The sequence below is a fragment of the Diceros bicornis genome, chromosome 4 (genome assembly GCF_020826845.1).
Source record: "Diceros bicornis minor isolate mBicDic1 chromosome 4, mDicBic1.mat.cur, whole genome shotgun sequence".
Taxonomy (NCBI): domain Eukaryota; kingdom Metazoa; phylum Chordata; class Mammalia; order Perissodactyla; family Rhinocerotidae; genus Diceros; species Diceros bicornis.
In genome coordinates, this window is record NC_080743.1 from 90,573,654 (window position 1) to 90,596,257 (window position 22,604).

The 22,604-nt window shown below is 33.7% G+C and overlaps 1 protein-coding gene across 3 annotated transcripts in view; it reads left to right on the plus strand.

Annotated features, from left to right (window-relative positions):
• The window catches only part of COP1 (COP1 E3 ubiquitin ligase), a 242,286-nt gene that overhangs the window by 133,373 nt on the left and 86,309 nt on the right, over nucleotides 1–22,604 (plus strand). For all 3 annotated transcript variants that reach the window (XM_058540005.1, XM_058540004.1, XM_058540003.1), the window contains 4 exons: nucleotides 1,386–1,529; nucleotides 4,153–4,261; nucleotides 4,655–4,736; nucleotides 16,880–16,996. In XM_058540005.1, coding sequence (XP_058395988.1) covers nucleotides 1,386–1,529; nucleotides 4,153–4,261; nucleotides 4,655–4,736; nucleotides 16,880–16,996 — 452 coding nt within the window. The remainder of the gene's footprint in view (nucleotides 1–1,385; nucleotides 1,530–4,152; nucleotides 4,262–4,654; nucleotides 4,737–16,879; nucleotides 16,997–22,604) is intronic.

The window sequence follows — 22,604 nt, forward strand, 5'->3', positions numbered from 1 at the left end:
ACGTGTGTTTTTATGGGAAATATTCCTATTGTGTACTTATTTTCTTTATTCATCATCATCAGCTCAGCAGGCTTCTTACTAAATTATTAACTAATCATTAACTGTTCTGTATAAGGATATCACAGGTAATCTGTGAAGAAAAGTATGTGATGCAGTATTTGTATGCATTTAATGAATGCTTAAAATATGCAGTGTACTATCATATCATTTTAGCCACTTACAATCTAGCTAACTTTGGGCAAATTACTTCACCTCTAATCCTTGATTTTCTCATGTGTAAAATATGATAAAAATAATACCTATTTTAGAGAATTATTATGAGAATTAAATGGGTTAATACATGCAGGGGTTATAGTTAGTGAGTGGTCAGTGAATGTTAACTGTTACTATTACTGTGTAATTAATTGTAGATCATTGAGAATTCTTATGTTTTCTCTAGCCTTATGGCTAAGCTTCTACAAAGGATGCTTAATGGATTAAGAAATAATGTATGTGATGATTCATTTCAGTCTTAATTCCATTAGGTCACTTTATCTCTTGCTGATTATATAACAACTTTGTTGAGGCTCCAGGTTAGCTTTTATAAAGGTGAATAAGGTGTTGTGCTTTGCTTTGAAGTAGCTTGTTTTGAACATCTATAAAAAGTCAGTAAGAGGGATGGATTCCCTAAGTAACTCTAAAAAAAGGGAAATTTTTAGTTTTTCTCTTATTTGTGGTATAAGGAGTCTGTATTGGGGGTTCTTAAGTCAGAACATATTTGATTGGGAGATTAGAAATGGATTTGGGAAAACATGATGGTAATTTAATGATTCCATTTTTATGTTATTTTATCTCTTTGTCATCACCCCTTCCTTAATTGCTTCAGTAATTCAGCTTGTATTCTAATTTATTTATTAAAATAACATTAAATACTGTGAAATTCTATCATCCTCACAAAATGGTAGGAAGGGAAATCATTAGAATTTTTGAAAAGATAATTGGTAATTCTCTTTTGACGTATTTTTAATATACCAAACCATTAAATCTTTCTTCCCTACTTTTACAGTATAACTTATTAGCCTTCACAATTGGGTAAGTTGTAATACGGTACTAAAGCTGAGTTGAAAAACATGTCACGTTTCTAGGAACAAAAGAACCATCTATAAGCAGAATTGTGTAGCTAGGCGCATTTCACTACCACTTGTAATTTGATGTGTGTTGATAATGACTTAATCTGAGCATAGATAGGGCCTAGTACAATTTGAAGCATTTCAGGTAGCTCTCTTACCCTCATAGACAGAATCATTTTAGAAACAGAAAAAATAAAATTCTGAAATGTTATCATTGTAAACATCACAAGGATAGGTTAATAGTCTTACTGACCAAGTATATACTTTTTTCCTTAGTATTGAATTTGACCGGGATTGTGATTATTTTGCAATTGCTGGGGTTACAAAGAAGATTAAAGTCTATGAATATGGCACAGTCATTCAAGATGCGGTGGATATTCATTACCCTGAAAATGAAATGACCTGCAATTCCAAAATCAGGTACTTAACATTATTTTCTTGGCATAATGCAGTGTAGTATATAACAATTAGTATCTATAATTTGTATGAGTTTGTTATTTTACATTTCCATGAGACTCCTTACTCATTCATGGTGAACACTATAATTGCTAAATGTATCCTATAAGAGAGGATACATCAGAATATCTTTCTTATAGATACTGATTGCTTTTCCCCTATGTGGGTTAGTAGTTATTGTTTTTCTATTTGCCAAATGAAAATCTTCTTTCTTTCACTTAATCAGATAAAGATCTTTGTTGTAGATAGCCTTTCATGGGCTGTTGAATAAAGGATTACTGTAGCCTATGAGAAGTGTCTGAAAGTCAAGAAGTTTTCCCCTAGCATGCACATGTCTCTAAATATTATAATTGTTTATAGTTTTAAGAATTTTTTTCACAAGAATGTTCTGCTTTTCATTGAGAGCATAATATTTAAGTTCATGTATTAGGGGTTAGAGTTCATAATGAGTGCTTTTCAAACCTGGAATAATGTTAAAAATGCAGGCCTGGACCCTACTTCTAATCTGCCCCCCCAAAATCTCAGAGGAATCCTTGAATCTACATCATTTAAATAAGTTCCTAAGCTATTCTCATGGGTACTGACCTAAAAGGGAATGGTATAAGGAAATCATCTAATAATAAATTTATTTAGAACTTGGAACATTCTCCAAGCAGTCATCCTTGTACCTTTTTTATCTAGATGAATGACATATATAGTATGTGTGTGCATATGCTCATTTTAATAATGTTAATAATATAGCAAGTATTACGGTCTTTATATAATGTTATAGCCTTCCTTTGTTTCCTAATTCATCCATAAAAATGGTAGATTGATAATGTGTAACCCTGCTCGTTCATCAGTGACACTCATCGTTGAGAATCTGTTACAGTTTTTGTCATAAGTGGAAAGAATGCAACATTAGTATGACATAAGTTGATGGAATTCTTATGTGGCAGAGATTGTCCTAAGAGCTTTGCCTTTAGCAGACCTGTGAGATAGTTACTGTTATGGCCTCATTTTATACACAAGGAAGCTGACACACAGAAAGGTTAATTAACTTGCTTAGTATTACACAGTTAGTCTCTGGAGGAGCCAGGACTCAAACAGAGGTAGTTTGGTTCCAGAGTCTGTGATCTTAACCTTTTCATGCTGCTCATTTATAAAATGGAGACCATAATAGTAATACCTGTTTCATGGGATTGTACTTTAAATAAATACGTGTAGGGGCCGGCCCCATGGTGTAGCGGTTAAGTGCGTGTGCTCCGCTGCTGGCAGCCCTGGTTCAGATCCTGGGTGCGTACCGACTCACTGCTTGTCAGGCCATGCTGTGGCGGTGTCCCGTATAAAAAGTGAGGAAGATGGCCACGAATGTTAGCTCAGGGCCAGTCTTCCTCAGCAAAAGGAGGAGGATTGGCATGGATGTTAGCTCAGGGCTGATCTTCCTCACTAAATAAATAAATAAATAAACAAACAAACAAACTCAACACAACACTCCACACAATACTTGGCCCATATCAAGAATTCAGAGTAAACATTACTGTAAGGAAAATGTGGATTAGAGAGTTTACCTTTTCTGTCTTGATATATGTAAAAATATGGCAATACTTGATGGTACTTTGGAATAAACAGAGGAAGCTATTCAAGGCTGGAAGCTATGGGCTTGGGAGTGAAACCAATTTGGAGCATACCAATTGTGAAAGTCAACTAAATTACCCAAAGCCACAGCTAGTAGGTGGCACATCTGGAATTTGAACTCAGGTTTGTCTAAATCCAAAATTTAGCTCTTAACTGTCCTATATAATTTCTCCCAGAAAGTCTATTAAGTATATTTAAACGTGCAAATGAACTCTTCCAATCCCTGAAATTTAGTATGAATGCAACTAGTAGAGAGCAAAAGACTTTATTGTGTTCATAAGCTTGTAAGTCATCTAGGTTAATTGCTTTCTAAGGGGGTTCTTCCTTAATATTCATTAGCTTTACTTATATGATGATTCGAATATGTGTCGCACCACAAGCACACAGTTTTAGATGTTGCATTCTCAATTTTGGAGCACTTGAGAATAGCTGAAACCATAAATGTTAAATCTTTAATTCTAACTGTTAAATGCTTTTAATTGAAATTTCAGTCATAAGCTTATATTAGTTAAGATTTTTTTTAATGTAAATACAGAAACCTAATTCAGATTAGTTTGTTGGCTTATATGATTTGACATAACTGGATCCAGGGGCCTAAACAATCTGATGAGGTCTCTGTCGTTCTGCCCTGGCATGCTTTGTGCCCCCTTGGCCTCTATTATTCTTCACTCATGGACATGCTCTCTTCATGTATCAAAGATGGCCAGTGGCAGCTTTAGGTTCATATCTATTTTCCAGCTAGTGATCAGAGTGTAAAGTGGTAAGGGTTGTTACTTGGTAGTTTCAATAGAAAAATCTGGGAATTATTTGGTACGTTTCTTCCCAGATGTGTTGTGGGCAGAATAATGATTGTGAACTCATTAGACCATTTAAAAAGGGTTCTAATCTTTCTGAACACATCCAAATTCTTTGTAGTTATTGTTATTTATTTTTACGTAAAGTAAGTCTTAACTATATTTTTGTCTTTCAGCTGTATCAGTTGGAGTAGTTACCATAAGAACCTGTTAGCCAGCAGTGATTATGAAGGCACCGTCATCCTATGGGATGGATTCACAGGACAGAGGTCAAAGGTCTATCAGGTAAATAGGGATACTAGTTATTTGTTTTAAGAATCACATTTTTACTTTTTTTTCTTAGTAATTGTAGAGCTTCATGTGCTTTATAATTACAAATTTAAAGTCACTAGCGTTTATTTATACCTACGTAATACCAAATAATGCTTTTCTGAAGCATCTCCTCAGACTTTTGCATTTGTAGCATGTATCAAATGAATTTCCAAAAGCCATAATTTTAGTAAATGTATATATTAAAAGTTTGGGAAATACTTTGCATCTCATTTGCTTTCATAGCCTGTTCTCTCTCCCTTCCACCATAGCAATAAATTGGTATCAAGTTGGTTTTTTTTTTTTTGCTTTATTTATTTTAAGATCTATGTTCTGTCTGAGAATACTTTGTCTTTCTTCTACATCCAGGAGCATGAGAAGAGGTGTTGGAGTGTTGACTTTAATCTCATGGATCCTAAACTCTTGGCTTCGGGTTCTGATGATGCAAAAGGTACTATTTGAACCCCCCCCCGCCCACAACCTTAATTACTTTTACTGGCAGAGATGCAGATATTTATTGAAATTCATAGCAATCTTTTGTGATTATTGATTATTCCAAATATAATCTAAGCACAAAAATCTATGTCTCTTTTGGAGTGAAAGAAAAATGAATGTAGTGCATCTTCATTATAATACTGTTTTCTGGATTCATGCCACATGGTGACATTTTTATAACCAATTCTATTATATGTACCATCAAGTGAACTTTTTTTTTTTGCTGGAATATTTAGACATCTCAGTATTCTGAATTATGTTAAATTTCCAGTGTATACTAAAAATTTTAAAGTTTATCCTATTTCAGGGAAAAAAATTCTACATCTCTTTCTGCCAATTTAATTCACCTCTCCTTTTTTTTGTTGTATATCCATCTTTATTATTCATTCTTTTCTGTTGTTCTTACTGTCCTGTTTTAGCCTTGGTTCTTCTCACTGTTAGATTTATAAAAAAAAGAAAGTGAAAATGTGGTTCTTAAAACAAATAACTAATATCCTTATTTGCCTGATAGACCTTTGTCCTCTGTCCTGTGAATCCATCCCATAGGATGGAGGTGCCTTCATAATTGCTGCTGGCTAACAGGTTCTTATGGTAACTACTCCAACTGATACAGCTGAAAAAAGGATTTCTTTTATCTTAGAGTTAGCCTTAATTTCTTTGCCCTTTCCTTCTTTTCTACGTGTAACTTCCAGACTAGTGGTTAGATAGGCAAGGATAGCTCTGTTGTTGAAAACTTTATTTCACAATGATAGAGCATGCCCTATTCTGTAAAGGGAAATGAACATGACTGGACTGCCCACCAGAAAGTTTTGGATCAAAAATAAGCAAGTTTTTTACCCACAGTATATATAGATTAGAATACCTACCTTCTCAATTATTTTAAGAAATTATCCTTAAATTTCTAAATTATTTAGAGCATCATGTTACAATTGATATTTTTATGTTTGAATACAGAGTTTTACTAATTAATGTTAAACATCCTTTTTCATAATAATATACTGGGGATATCCTTTACTGAGTTGAATACTTGTGTTTTTGTACTGAAGATTAACATTTGTTAAAAGGTGTTAACTGGTCAGAGTCTTCATCAGGAAAATAGAAGACATTCTAAGCCATTTAAGTAGAAGAGATTTTTAAAAAATTATTTATTCATTTTAAATTGTATTAAAATACACATAACATAAAATTAACCATTTTTAAATGTACTTTTCAGTGACATTAAGTACATTCACATTGTTGTGCAACCATCGCCACCATCAATCCATAGAACGTTTTTCATATGGAAAAACTGAAACTCTGTACCCAATAAACAATAACTCTCCAATTCCCTTCCACCCAGCCCCTGGCAGTCGCCTTTCTACTTGTGTCTCTTTGAAATTGACTACTCTTAACTACCTCATGAGTGGAATCATGCAGTATTTGTCCTTTTGTGACTGGCTTATTTCACTTAGCATTATGTCTTCAAGGTTTATCCATATTATAGCATGTGTCAGAATTGCCTTCTTTTATAAGGCTGAATAATAATCTGTTGTATGACTATATCACATTTTGTTTATCTATTTATTTGTTGGTAGACAGACACTTGTGTTGCTTCCACATTTTGGCTATTGTGAGTAATGCTGCTATGAACGTGAGTGAACAATATCTCTTTATATCGCTGATTTCATTTCTTCTGGGTATATGATCAGAAACAGAATTGCTGGATCATATGGTACTTACGTGTTTAATTTTTTTTGAGGAACCAACATTTTGTTTCCCATAGCAGCTGCACCATTTACATTCCTACCAGCAGTGAACAACTATTCCTATTTCTCTATATCCTTGACAACACCCTTCTTTTCTTTTCTTTATTTATTAAATAATAACAATCTTAGTGTGTGTGAAGTGGTATCTTATTGTGGCTTTGCTTTGCATTTCCCTAATGATAGTACTGTTGAGCATCTTTTTGTGTGCTTATTGACCATTTGTATATCTTCTTTGGAGAAATGTTTATTCAAGTCCTATGCCGTTTTTTTAATTGTATTGTTTGGTTTTTTGTTTTTGAATTGTAGGAGTTCTCTATATATTCTGGATATTAAGCCCTTATTGGATATTTGATTTGTGGATAGTGTGCTTTGATGCGTAAAATTTTTTCATGTTGAGTCCAAATTGTCTATTTTTTCTTTTGTTTTCTGTTCCTTTGGTGTCATATCTGAGAAGTCATTGCCAAATCCAGTGTAATGAAGCTTTTGCTCTGTGTTTTCTTCTAAGAGTTTTACAGTTTTAGCTCCTGCAATTGTGTGTTTGATCCATTTTGAGTTAACAGTGTAAAGGGAAGGGTCTGATTTCATTCTTTTACACATGGATACCCAGTTTTCTAATACTATGTGTTGCAAAGATCATCCTTTCCCCATGAAAGGTCTTGGCACCTTTGTCAAAAATCATTTGATCATATATGTGAGGGTTTATTCTGGACTCTGTTCTCCTCTGTTGCTCTGTATGTCTGTCTTTATGCCATTACCATGCTGTTTTGATTATTGTAGCTTTTTTTTGAAATCAGGAAATGTGAGTCCTCCATCTTTTTTCTTCTTCTTCCAAGATTGTTTTGTCTGTTTGAGATCTCTTGAGCTTCCATATGAATTTTAGGATGAATTTTACTCTGTTTCTGTGAAAAACTTCATTGGGATTTTGATAGGGACTGCATTGAGGCTCATCAATTTAATTGATCTTCTGGAAGAACCACCTTTTGATTTCATTGATTTCTCTATTGATTTCCTGATTTTAGTTTATTGATTTTTTTGCTCTAATTTGTACTATTTCTTTTCTTTTGGTTACTTTGGATTTAATTTGCTCTTCTTTTTCTAGTTTCCTAAATTGGAAGGTTAGATTATTGATTTTACATCTTTTTACTTTGCTAATATATGCATTCAGTGCTATAAATTTTCCTCTAAGTGCTGCATCTCACAAATATTTTAAGTTGTATTTTCATTTTCATTTAGTTCAAAATATTTTTAAATTTCTCTTGAAATTTCTTATTTGAATAGAAATAAGAGTTTTTAAAGGTATTATTTAGAAGTGTGTTGTTTAATCTCCAAATATTTTGGAATTTTCCAGCTATCTGTTTGTTATTGATTTCTAGTTTAACTCCGTTGTGGTCTGTGAGATACGTTGTATGATTTCTATTCTTTTGTACTTGTTAAGGTATGTTTTAGGGCCAAGACTGTGGTCTGCCTTGATAAATGTTCCATGTGAGTTTGAGAAGAATGTGTATTCACCTGTTGTTGGATAAAGTAGTCTGTAGATATCAATTACATCGAGTTGATTGATGGTTCTTTGAATTCAACTATGTTCTGACTGATTTTCTGCCTGCTGAATCTGTCCATTTCTGTAGAGGGGTGTGTATTTTTTAGACTCCACTTTGATCTATGTGTGTCTTCTATTACTATACCAAATTGTCTTGATTTGTAGCTTTATAGTAAGTCTTGAAATCAAGTAGTATGAGTTCTTCATCTTGTTCTTGAAAATGGTTTTAGCTCTTTACTTCCTCTGCTTTTTCATATACATTTTAGAATCAAGTTGCCGGTACCTACAGAAAATCCTGCTGGAATTTTGGTTGAGATAGTATTAAATCTATAGATCAATTTGGGGAGAATTGATATCTTAATATATTGAGACTTCCATTTCATAAACATGGTTTATCCATATTTAGGCCTTTTTTGATTTCTTTTATCATAGTTTTAAGCATAGAGATCTTGCACATTTTTACAACTAAATCGTTTATATTTTTGGTGCTATTGAAAATGGTACTTAAAACATATTAGTATCCCTTCATTTTTTTTACTAGTTTATATAAAAAATTTATTTTTAAATATAAATCTTGTTTCAGCAAGCTTGCTAAAGCCACTCTTTACTTTTAAGAGATTATATTTGGAAATTCCTTTGGGCCAATCGTGTCAGCAAACAGAGACATTAATACTTTTTTGTTTCTAATGTATGTGCCTTTCATTTCTTTTTCTTGCTTTATTGCACTTGCAAGAACTTCCAGAACGATGGTGTATGGGAGTGGTGACATGAACATCTTGCCTTGTTCCTCATCTTAATGAGGAAAGCTCGTAGACTTTCACCATTAATATGATGTTAGATTTAGGTTTTTATTGAGTGTGTTTTATCAAGTTAAGGAAATTTTCTTCTACCTATTTTGTTGAGAATTTTTATCATGAATGGATGTTAAATTTTGTAATGTTTTTTCTGTATCTATTGAGATGATCACATTGTTTTTCTTCTTTTGTTTGTTAATATCATGAACTATAATGATCTATTTTCAAATCTTGAAGTAACCTTACATTCCCCGAATAAACCTCATCTTGGTCATGATGTATTATCTCTTTTTGGTATTGGTAGATTTAATTTGCTGATTTTTTTTTGAGGATTGTGTTCATGAGGGGTATTGGCCTTTGTTTTTCTATTCTTGAAATGTCTTCTTGTGTCTTTCATATCAGGATAATGCTGGCTTCATAAAATGATTTTCCTCTTCTATGTTTTTTTTTTTTTCAGGGGGTGTGGAGGTGGAGGGAAGTGATTGTTTAGAATTGTTATTATTTTGTTCTTAAGTGTGTTGTAGAATTTGTCATTGAAACTTTCTGGGCCTGGAGTTTTTTTTTGTTTGAAGTTTTTAACTAAGAATTTAATTATTTTAGTAGATTTAAAACTATTCAATACATCTATTTCTTCTTGAGTGAGCTTTGGTAGTTTGTGTCTTTCAGGAATTGATATTTTGTGTGTTCTCATTTATTATTTATTTAGGTCAGTGTGACATTAGGGTTATCAGTCTTATTGGTTTTTTTAAATATGTAACTTAATGAAATAAGTTTTCTATTTTTAGTTTATTGATGTTTGTTCATTAATTTTTTCTTCTTATTTTGGGTTTAATTTCCTCCTTTTTTTCTAGTTTGTTAAGGTTGAAGTTTATGTCATTGATTTGAGCCTTTTATCTTTTCTAGTATAAATATTTTCTGTTATATGTTTCCTTTAGCATTATTTTACTTGATACCACAAATTTTAATATAATGTATTTCATTTTTTATTCAATTTAAAACTACATCTAATTTCTCTTGTGATTTTCTTGTTCAGCTAAGAATTATTTAAAGATGTGTTTCAACATTTCCCAACTTTCCTTAAAATTTTCAGAAATCTTTCTGTTATTGATTTATAGCTTAATCCTTTTATAGAGAACATGTTTTATATAATATTAATTCTTTTAAATTTGTTATGATTTATTTTATGGTCCAGAATATGATGTCTACCTTGGTAAATATTCCAAGTGCATTGAAAAGAATCTGTATTCTATTGTTTGGTTGAGTGTTCTAAACAAGTGTCAATTAGATCAAGCTTGTTGATAGTCCTTTTCTTGTTTTCTGTGTCTATGCTGATTTTTTTTTGGTCTCCTTGTTGAGTGTTGAAAGAGTGTTGAAATGTGATTTTATTTCTCCTTTCAGTTTTTGGGGGGAAGGTTGTGTTGCTCGTTTATTTTGAAGCTCTATTGTTAGGGTCATAAACATTTAGAATTGGTATGTTTTCTTGGTGAATTGACCCTTTTATCAATACATAATGTCACTCTTCATCCATATTAATATTCTTTCTTATGAACTGCTTTGTTAGATATCTTCAAAGCAATAATCTCTTTGTCGTCTTCCCTGGGATTCCAATTACATGAATGTTAGACCTTTTCATTTGTCTCCTAGGTCCCTGAGACTCTCTGTCCTTTTCTTGTCAATATTTTTTCTCTTCTTCAGATTAAGTAATTTGTATTGTTCTGTCTTCTAGTTCACTGACTCTTTTATCTGTCCATTAGGTTTGCTGTTGCTTCAATCCAGTGAATCTTTTATGTAAATTACTATATTTTTTTTCCTAAAATTTCCATTTGGTCCTTTTTTTATAGTTTTTATATCTCTGCTGAGTACTTCTGTCCTTCCATTAGTTTCTAATGTGTTTACAGGTACCCCATGGAGCATAGTTACAATAGTTGCTTTAAAATCTGTTTCATAATTCCAGTATCTAGATTTTAGGATTGGTCTCTGTTGATTGTGTCTTTCTTTGAAAATTCTTCACATTGTCCTGGATTTTATGTTGACTAATTTTGAGGCTGTATCTTAGGCATTCTGGATATTTTTTGTAAGACTCAGAGTCCTTTTCACATTTTCTGGAGAATGTTTTCCGTTTTGTTTTTTTAAGCAGGCGATCAATTGGTTTAGATTTCGACTGTAAGTTCTATCTTGCCTTCTGTGGGTGATAGTTCCATTGTCAGGTCAATTTTCAAAGCCTTTGCTGTGCTATATCGATTTTTTCAGTGCATATGCCAGTCAGAGGTTAATCAGGAAATTGGGTGATCTTTTCAAATGTAGTACAAAGCACAAAGCCTTTGCTATGCTACTTTGTGTCCACATTATACACACCAGAGCTCAGAACTGACTGCAAGGCTTATGCCTGTTCATACACAGACTTATGGGATCTCCTTCTCCAGTGCTTTCTTTTCCAGGTTTCTCCCACACTTTTTGTCTCCTAGAGTCCTTTTTTTACCAAGGCTGGGGTTTCTCTACAGATGAGTTACTCCTTTTTATGATTATAGAGATGGAGTTTCTCTCGGAGTATTAGCTTCCCATACTGCTGTAGCTCTGTGACTGAGGCCGACCCATGGGAAAAAGTTGAGGGAGAAAAAGGATAAAACGAAAAAAGTGAAGATTACTCCCAACCCTCTGGCTTACAGGGACCCTTTTTATCAGTCTTACGTCCGGAAACACAAGAGATTTTTCTGTTTTGGCTGGTCAAGATGCTGACTTTAGCTTACCATGGGAGGAACTAAATGGTATTCTTACCCTCATATTTGTCACTTCTTTTAAGTTTTGAATTTCTCTCCAAAATGACTGTTTTTTCTTACTTTTCAGGTTTCTTAGAGAGTTGCTTTTTGTTTTTTTCATATTGTCTAGAGTAAACTCGTGGTGAGAGAGGTTGGCTGTAGTGGGCTTACTCTGTTTTGGTTGGTACTAAAGTCTCAAACGCATTTAAGGCCCTCTCAAAAGTGTTATTTAGTGTTACTTAAATGTATTTGTCACTCCTTGACTGATGATTTTATTTATAAAATATTGCCTTTGTGATAATTGTATAGTAAGAATATTTTAAATTGCTTTTAATGTATTTTACACAAATATATTAAACATTTTATGTATTTTGTATTTAATACATTTTTAATGGAGTCATTTATTAATGGAAGTTATTTCTTCATTGCAAAGTTAAAAACTTGAGTTCTTATAAATGATATTTTTCCTAATCATGCTGTGTATTTTAAAAATAGTTTACTTCCAAATATATATGCACATATTTGCATGTTAAAAAACCATTGATATGTAGCAAGATAATTAGAAAAGAATTTCATGAGGTATTGTATAAGTTCTTTTGGAGAAAAACATTTTCCTTTTTAAATACATAACCTAAGAATTGTTTGCAATAAATAATCTTGCTTTTGAATTAGAATAAGCATATTCTTTAAAGGTTTTTTCCTCCAAATATGAGTAGGCTTTAAGACAGCAGAAATTACAGGTTCTTTCTTATTCATTCCAACTTTTCGTAGTTGCATAAGTTAATGTAAGAGTGAAGAATTTGAAATCTTGGTAAATTTTAAAATTAATTTTAGTTAACTCATACTGAATGAAATGCTTCCACTTCTTTTTCTTCAGAGGACTTAAAAATGAACTGCAACATGGTAAAGAAATAGCGTTATGATAGCAGTTATTTTTCCTATAATTTATAATTTTAGGCAGTTACTTTTTTATAAGTTATAACTTTACTAAGTGTAATATCTCCTGGATCTAAGTGAAATTAAAAGGCTTATGTTGGCCAGCATCCCAGATGGCACCCCGTGATCTTTGTCTCCTGGTATTCCCACTCTTGTGTAGTTCCTCTTCCTTCCCATTGCTCTAGTCTGCATGACTGGTAGAATACTACAGAAATGAAGGTATGTCACTGCTGAAATTAGGTTATACAAAACACCACAGCCTCAATCTTCATCATTCTCTTTCCAATCACTTGGTTTGGGAGATACTAGCTGTATTGTCACAAGCCCAGATAGTGGAGAACTGAATCCTCATGCCAAGAATGGTGTGGAGTGGGCTTTGACGTGGATCATCCAGCTCAGCTTAACTGAGTGAGACCTCTGAGCTTTCAGACTCTGAGCCAGAAGCACCCAGCTAATCTGCTTGGAGATTTCTGACCCTCAGAGACGATGTGACATAGTAAATTTTCTTGTTTTAAGTTGTTAAGCTTTGGGACAATTTGCTGTGCAACAATAACTAACTAATACAACAAGGCCTGTTTTCTCTATTTAATCAAGTTGAAAAGGAAACTTATGTTTGGTAATCAGTATTGTCAAAGTGCGCATCTTTGTGTTTAATCTTTTATACTTCTTATAGATTTATAAAATAGTGCAGATGTCCCTCAGGTTTATGGTGGTTTTTGGTGAAACAGTGCTATCCCTTTTTACTCATTCTGTTTTCGGTAAGATCTAGACAGTAGTTCCGAAGTGGGTGCAGCAGTATGAGATATCAATCCTACTCATACTTGCACGTCCTCACTAAAGACCGGTTTTTTCTTACTGTGTCAAACTCCTGTGCCTGTTTCCTTTTTCTTTTACAGTGAATTCTTTCTTAGGAAGCTTTGGTGCAAATAGACATGTGGGCCCTGTCTGAAAAGCTCAGAAACATATAAATCCTGCACATTGGATTTGATGCTGTTGTTATTATAGATATGCAATGTGTTCTGTTTTTGGAAAAATGCTTTTGAACAAAAGGACTTAGGGACTGTTTAAGCCAAATTCTATAGGTTAGTAGATGATAAACTTCACCCATCCTCTAGGGTAGTTGGATTGTTAAAAATCTAGTATTTTTTAATGGCTCTTAAGATTCAGGTGATATTTCAAAAAAATCTTTTCTTTAGCTGTTAACATTAAAGAAATCAAACTTGTAATAAAATACTTAGTTTTAGGTAACATTCATTTCCTAAAGCCAGCTAGATAGTATTCAGAACAAGTTTGTTTTTATTTTTAGCCTCATACGTTGCGACCTGATTTTCTTAGCAGTCACTATTTTTTTTGATTTTTTTACTGAGTGTCAAAAGAGACTATATATAAATAAGTGCAATGTATTTTGTTTGATTTAATTGTTTTAGCTCTTCACCTTGAGGATTGTATTTTCTTTTAAATTCATTTTTACTTTTTCTTATAAAAGAGAAATTTCAACAATAAATGTTGAAATTATAATTTTTGAAGTTAAATGAATTTCTTACCCTTTTAAGGAGAAAGTAAACAGTAGGCGTGTTCTTATTGATTTATGTACCATCTCCTTATTTTGAGGACTGTCCCCTTTATTTTTCTTCCAACACTTTTATTGATTTCTTCTACACTTTCTCCAAAAGATTGTACTATTTTACCTTTTTTTTGGTGAGGAAGATTGTCCCTGAGCTAACATCTGTGCCAGTTTTCCTCCACCTTGTATATGGGACGCCTCCACAGCATGGCTTGTTGAGCGGTGCGTAGGTCTGTGCCCGAGATCTGAACCTGCGAGCCCTGGGCCGCCGAAGCAGAGTGCACGAACCCAACCGCTATGCCACTGGGCTTGCCCCTATACTATTTCACCTTTAGATCGATGATGCCATCTTAAGATATTGAGTTGATTTTTATTGATTTTAATGTTATCACATCTGTTGTATTAGTTTCCTAGGGCTGCCCTAGCAGTGTACCCCAAACTGGTTGGCTTTCACAATAGAAATTTATTCTCTCACAGTACTGGAGGCTAGAAGCCCAGAGTCAAGGTGTTGGCAGGGCCATGAACCCTCTCAAGGCCCTGGAGAAGAATCCTTCCTAGCTTCTGGTGGTTACTAGCAGTTCTTGCTATGCCTTGACTTCTAACCACATCCAATTTCTGCCTCTCTTGACACATGGCCTTCTTCACTCTGTGCCTCTATATTCAAGTCTCCCTCTGCCTATATCAGTCATTGGATTTAAGGCCTATCCTAGTCCAGTATGACCTCATCTTAACTTGATTACATCTGCAAAGACCCTATTTCCAAATAAGGTGACATTCACTTACCTGGTGTTAGGATTTCAACATATCTTTTTGGAGAAGACTGTTTAATAAACAGTACCTTAATAAAGTATATTATATTCTTTATGCATTTTCTTTTTCTATGCTGTATATATTCACTGTATCTTCATAGTATTTTAAACCTTATTCTTACAGCTCATACAGTTATATTGAATTCTAATATCTTATGTATTGAAAATTACAATCGTGGTTACTGTTGTGGTTTTTAAAAAAATGTTAACAATTACTTCATTGAGAAAATTACTGTGAAATAGAAAAAGACCTGACTCACTTCTAATTTAACTGTCATTATGTTAGTTTGGTTCATTTTTATGCTTACTGATACTGAATTGTCATAAAACACTGATATATAACCCTTGTTTGTAAAGGTTCTTAGGACTAGTAGTAGGGTTATGGGAATAGTAGGTGCTCCATAAATATTTATCGTAGATTAACTTTGGCTTGCTAGGCTGCTAGAGTACAGTTCTACCACTTGATATTCAAATCTATAAAGGCTCTGTTTGACATGCAGACTTTAATTACAGCTAGTCATCTCATCTCAGAATTGTATATGTTAATTGCCTGAACAATTGTATATTGATTTAAACAACACATGACTTTTATTGGAAAAGAACATGAAACAAATCAAATATTGCTATTTAAAACTCTTATTCTTTTATTTTAATAATGAGTGTCTTATTTTTCTCTGGGAAGGCTAATAGATTCATCAGATTGTAAATAACAACTTTGTTTAATGATTAACTTTTATTCAGAGATTCCACATATTTAAAGAAATTCTCTATTCTTATGAAATCCCATTCATAGAAGGTGAATTATCCCCTTCACACAGAGAAAGTCTGTATTCTTATGAAATAGCGTTTCGTGGAAGTGGTAGTTGTTTGAACCATTTTCATTCCCTGTTTACAGATTGCTGTTTTAATATTCCTAAAAAGATTCTAAAATTTTTGAATCTATACCTCCATCCCTGATGTTGGGTTTCAACCCCAAATGCACATTAGAATCACCCAGAGAGCTTTTAGAAAACAACAGTACCTGGACCCCATCTGAGTATTGTCCTGCGTGGCACATTGGGACTGATGGAAAGATGGATAGGAAGATTTTTGTTGTTATTATTGTTAATGTTCATTATTAATTCTAACGTGCAACCAGAATTGTAGCGTATATCCTGCAAGTCCATTTTGTGTGTATATTCTAGTGTCCACTGAAACATTTTTGTTTAAATATGATATGGTTGCTCTGGTACCTTACAAGAGAACAGCTCACCCTTCTACTTCTGTTTTCAGATCTGACCTGCTCTGATCACTCAGCTTTCCACTCCCTAATCATTACAGATCTCAGTATATACCACTAGAACAGACTGAATAGCAAATATTAAAACAAATTTTTAAAGTTTAGCTAAACAATTCTGTAATCTATTACTTCAGCCATACTTAAATCATATAACTAAGTTCCTACATAAAGTTTTAATATCATAGCATTCTTAATTGAAAGATAAAATAAGAACTGCTCCTAGGTATTTTAAATATTTATATTCTGATCTATATCATACAAATGAAAGTGTGTGTGTGTTTCTCAAAAGTGTCATGCGTTAGAAGATAAATCATATAGTCACCCTACTCCTACACACACACACACACACACACAGACACACACACAATTTAAGGAGTACTAAAACAAATACACATGTATCTCCAGGTTGCTTTTTTTACCCGTTTTTTTATGCCTTAGTTATAGGATCATGTTACCTCTCAGTATACATTGATTGTCTGTGTTGTTTTCTAACTTTGAAACTAAACTCTCTTGGTTTCAATACACTGTTCTATTCTTCACTTGTTCAGTTTAAACATTTTTGATCCTAGTAAAACAAAATGCTGTAGCAGCTGTAGCAATAAGCAAACTTTCTAGTTTACAGAAACATTTGCTAATGTATTGTTTATTTCTTTTCGTTTTTATTGTCCTTTACTCTTAGTGAAGCTGTGGTCTACCAACTTAGACAACTCAGTGGCAAGCATTGAGGCGAAGGCTAATGTGTGCTGTGTTAAATTCAGCCCCTCTTCCAGATACCATTTGGCTTTCGGCTGTGCAGGTAAGAAATGAAAGCGGATTTATCTTTTGATGTTGGTTAAGTATCATGGTTAGGATAGAAGAGCGTTTTAAAATGAGTAACTTTCTTTGTAGGTTTAAATTTTGTTTTCATTGTTAGACTCTAAATTAGAGTTACGCAGTACACCATCATTATTCATTTATTGCTGTGCCTTAATTTCAGTATTCTTAACCCGTGTTTAATACATAGAGATGAGTTTGTTGTGTTTTTTTGTTGTTGTTCCTCTAAGTATTTGCATGCACAAACTAATGTTTACTTACTCACAAACTTAGGTCATAATGACATTTAAACAATTAAACTGTAGTGTATAGACACTACAAGTGTAGTATAGACACAGGAATCCTTTTTTTTTTTTTTAAAGGAAACCTAATAATTTCTTCAGCAATTATTTATTGAGTGCCTGCTATTCACAAAGCATCCATCTAGGGGCAGTGAATAAGACAGATAAAGTCTTGTATCATGGAGTGTATTTCTAGAGTGACCAAATGTCTGGGTTTGCCTAGGTGGTCCTAGTTTATACTTGTTGTGGTGTTATAATTACTATTAGTGCCTTCTTCATTTCTCAGAAGTGCTATGGGTTGAAAGATAAATCATAGGATTGCCTTACTCTTAGTTCCTTTGTCTTCTGTATCTGTTTTCCCCCCTTGAATATTTACTAAAACAGTAAACACCTGTAATTTAACTTCTGCATTATAAAATCTCTTTGATTCTTTTTTTATTGATAATCTCAGATTTTTTTTAAAAAAAGATAAGCTAGCACTGTATCATGAGGACAATATCACCTTTTAAATAGGAAAAGCACAATTTATTTATTTATTTTGTGAGGAAGCTCGGCCCTGAGCTAACATCTGCCAATCCTCCTCTTTTTGCTGAGGAATACTGGCCCTGGGCTAACATCCATGCCCATCTTCCTCCACTTTATATGGGACGCCGCCACAGCATGGCTTGCCAAGCAGTGCATTGGTGCGTGCCCGGCTAACATCCATGCCCATCTTCCTCCACTTTATATGGGACGCCGCCACAGCATGGCTTGCCAAGCAGTGCATTGGTGCGTGCCCGGGATCCGAACCGGCGAACCCTGGACTGCCGCAGCGGAGCACACGCACTTAACCACTTGCGCCACCGGGCCAGCCCGGAAAAGCACAATTTAAATCTTAATTTGTCATTACAGCTTTTCCTTATTTCAACTTATTATTTATTTCACTTAGATACTGACATAATTTCATAGTTAAATTTGAGGAGAGTATAGACTAACATGTATATGTGGGTAGAATTCTCTTTTTATTAGCATATAGAATTTTTTTTTCATGATTAAGTGCTATTCTTTTCCATTTGAACTGCCTACTCCCTTATTTAAATCCCTATTTTGTCACTGACTAGAAATGTGACCTCGTGCAAGTTGAATAACTTCTCAAGTTTCTTATCTTTAAAATAGAGATAGACCTTTGGGACTCTTATGAGGATTATGAAAGAAAGATGCTATGTGTAAAACTCTTATAATATTGTATTCAATATTGTTTAGTTATTTTCATTATTAATATTTTATCATGTATTTAATTATAATAGTTTATTTAGTTTTAATGTTCTATTTTATAAACACACTCACTAACCATTGGCCATCATTTATGAATAGGACTTATTATCAATATTTAATATGTACAAATGTCAGATATAAGCATCTTCAAAATTCCTCCTTCCTGGAAAAGGGAAACCTACTTAAAAAATGTGTCAGCTCTCTGGCAGATAGTTTTGCCCCCACTGTTTTAAATTTTCATATATTTTTTAGTTAATTTTTGCACTTACTTTTCCATGTAACCTTTAATATTTATAGTTTTCCAATTCTAGAAAAATTCTTTCGGGATTCTCATCTGAATTCCATTATAGGTATTTGTTAATTTTGGAGCCAATGACATTATTAAGGTAGTATGTCTTCCCACACAGTTACATGGTTTATCGTTCTTTTTGTTTGGATTATTTTCTATCTTTTAGTGAGATTTTATAGTTTACTTCATTTGGGTTCTAGGCCTTTCTGGTTAAGTTTTTTCTATATATAATTTTTGTTACTATCTTAAAGAAGTTTTTTCCTTCCTTATTTTAGGTACTATTTGCTAAGAGTAGATAAAAACTGTTGATATTTGGATATTTGTATTATATCTAGGCACGTTATACATTTTTCTTATTAAATCTAGTAGCTTTTTAGTAGAGTCCTTTGGGTTATTTATTTATACTTGATAATAGCCAAAAGTGATGGTTGTATTTTTTCTTTTCCAGTGATTTATTTCATTCTCTTCTTACAAGGCAGTTACTTCCCCCATCTATTTCATTTAGTTGAATGAGCTTTAGAGTTTTGCTGTTTAGGATATCTACTTTTGGAAAGTAGTCTTTATTAAATTCACATCATTTATTTTGCTATTTCTTAGGAGCAACTTCCGTGTTTTATCAAGTGCCTTTTCAGCATCAATTGATATATGGTGTAATTTGTTGACATAATGAATTATGCTTATACAACTTCTGATATTGACTTATATTTGTGTTTCTAGAATAAACCTTGCTTGAGTATAATGTAGAATTCTTTTGATAAATTGCTACATTTCATTGCTGGTATTTTTACATCTGTATTCATAAATTGGTCTGTAATTTTCTCTGTCTCTTTTTAACCATTTTTAACATCAGTTTTATAATTTTCAGTATATGAGTCTTAAACTTCTCTAGTTAAATTTATTCCTAAGTATTTTATTACTTTTAGTTCTATTGTGAATGGAATTTTCTTAATTTTATTTTTGCATGGTTTCTTCCTAGTGTACAGAAATACAATCAATTTTTGTATATTGATCCTTTCATCCTTCAATCTTGCTACTCGTATATTTTTTTCTCACAGTTTTATTGTGGATTTCTTGAGATTTTCTACTTTTTTGGGGATCATATCATCTGTGAATTAAAACAATTTTGTTTCTTCCTTTATGACATTAATGCGTTTTTGCTTTATTGCGTGAGCTAAAAGGTCATGTACAATGTTGAATGGAAGTGGCAGAAGGGACTTCCTTATTTTAGACGGAAAGCATTCAGTCCTGCACAGTTAAGTGTCATGTTACCTGTGAGTTTTTTGTAGATATCCTTTATCAGGTTAAGTTTTATTCTGTTCCTAGTTTGCTAAAAGTATGTATTATGAGTGAGTGTTGGATTTTGCCACATCCTTTTTCTGCCTCTATTGAGATGATCTTCTGGTTTATGTCCTTTATTGTAATAAAATGGGATATGTCATTGGTTGTTTTGTTTTGTTTTTAATGTTAAACTAACCTTCCATTCCTGGGAAAAATATCTCTTGACCATTGTATAAAATCCTTTTTATATGTTGCTAGATTCAGTTTGCTAATATTTTAAGGGTTTTTGTGGATATTTGTCTGTATCTTTCTTTTCTTAATTGTGTTTTTGTGTGTGTGTGTGAGGAATATTTGCCCTGAGCTAACATCTGTTGCCAATCTTCCTCTTTTTGGTGAGGAAGATTGTCACTGAGCTAACATCTGTGCCCATCTTCCTCTATTTTTTATGTGGGATGCCGCCACAGCGTGGCTTGATGAACAGTGCATAGGTCTGCGTCCAGGATCTGAACCTGCGAACCCTGGGCTGCCGAAGTGGAGCGCACAAACTTAACTGCTACGGCACTGCTCTGGCCCCTTAATGGTGTTGTTTTTTGGCTTTGATAGCAAAACTATTGGCGCAGAATGAATTGGGAAGTGTTTCTTCCTTTGTTTACTGAATGAGTTTCTAAAGGATTATTATTTCTTCTTTAATTATTTGATAGAATTTATCAGTGAAACCATCTGGACTTGGACTTTTCTTTGTGGGAAGATTTTAGATTCCTAATTCAATTTCTTCTTATATGTCTATTAGGATTTTCTATGTCTGCTTGAAGTCTGTTTTGGTAGTTAATTGTTTTCTAGGAATTTGTCAACTTAATTTGCTTATTTGTTGGCAAAAAGTTGCTCATAACATTCTCTTACAATCTTTTTAATTTCTTCAGTGTCCGTAGTAACGTCCTTCTTTCATTCCTGACTGGTCATTTGTGTTTGTCTTCTTGGTCAATCTACTTAAATATTTGTCAGTTTTGTCAAGGTATGGGTGGGTGGGTGGGTGTGTGTGTATGTGTGTAGGGGGTATGTGTGGGTGGGAGGTGCTTCAGGCCAGAACACCACATATTCCCACTGTTCTTACCCAAACTTATTTGTTGGAAGGATTGGAGATCTGTAGACTGGGCTTCCTGGAATGACTGTTAGTTCACCATAAATGTATTTATAGGCCAAGACAGTTGTTATTTCTTTCTCATCCATTGGAACCATTGAAATCATGAACTGTTGAGATTACGAACATGGTGCCAACGAACTGGCCTGGTGGCATAGTGGTTAAGTTTGCGTGTTCGGCTTCGGCGGCCCGAGGTTCGCAGGTTCAGATCCTGGGTGCGGACCTATGCACCGCTCATCAAGCCATCCTGAGGTGGGCGTCCCACGTGTAACGTAGAGGAAGATGGGCACAGATGTTAGCCCAGGGCCAATCTTCCTCAGCAAAAAGAGGAGGATTGGCAACAGACGTTAGCTCAGGGCTAATCTTCCTCACACACACACAGAACACACACACACAAAAAAACAAAAAAGAACATACCATTGCTGTAATCAAGGGATCAGAAATCTTTGACCATAACTGCCACAAACTAGAGACTGGAGACTGGAACACAACCACAGAGAACCTCCCCATCTTTACAATGGTGCTTGCAACAGATATATCCAAAGAAGAATGACCACAAAATCTGTACCTTTCAAGTCTTACATAAGTGCATCCCATTGGTGGAGTCTAATTCACATCTAGAAGCATAACTGCAAGGGGATTTGGGCAATATAGTTTTTAACTTTCCATCTTCCGTAGGCTGTAAATACTTGAAGGTAGTGGAAATGGATGCTGAGTATCATTGGCCCTATCCAGCACAATGCAGTTTGATATGAGTTAAGAACTTACTTTTCCTGGCTTTGAAATAGGGGTTGGTATTAGGGCAAGACATTAATCAAGCCAGTAGTCCATGCTTTATTCACTACTTTTAATTGTACCTTTTACTGACTGAAACATGCCTTTAATCATAAGAAAAAGTTTTAGTACTAGAAAACAATGACTGATGTTGAATCGTCTTAATTTAGAATTGAAACATTTCTTAGAATGTAGATGATTATCTAAATGTTTCTCTTTAAACTGTAAAACATCACTCTCTGTTTAGCTGTAATGTTTATTTTACCACTGAGAGCAGTAGAGTCATATTCATGAGGTTGCTTATTAAATATCATTTGTGATGATGAATTTGACATTAGGAATGGGCTATACGTTTTTAAACATTGCTTTTGGAGTTATTAGAAATAGATCATTACTATGTGAGCTATCCACCAATTACAGTTTGACTCCCTGTTGGAAGAGCACTGTGGATCCTATGTAGGTAGTGATGCATCATGCTCATTCCAAGCTTCCCTGCCTACCCTCATTTCGATTTTATGTCTCCATTTGGTACAATGAATTCATTGCTCTCTTGGTGCTTTTACTTCGTTATTTTGCT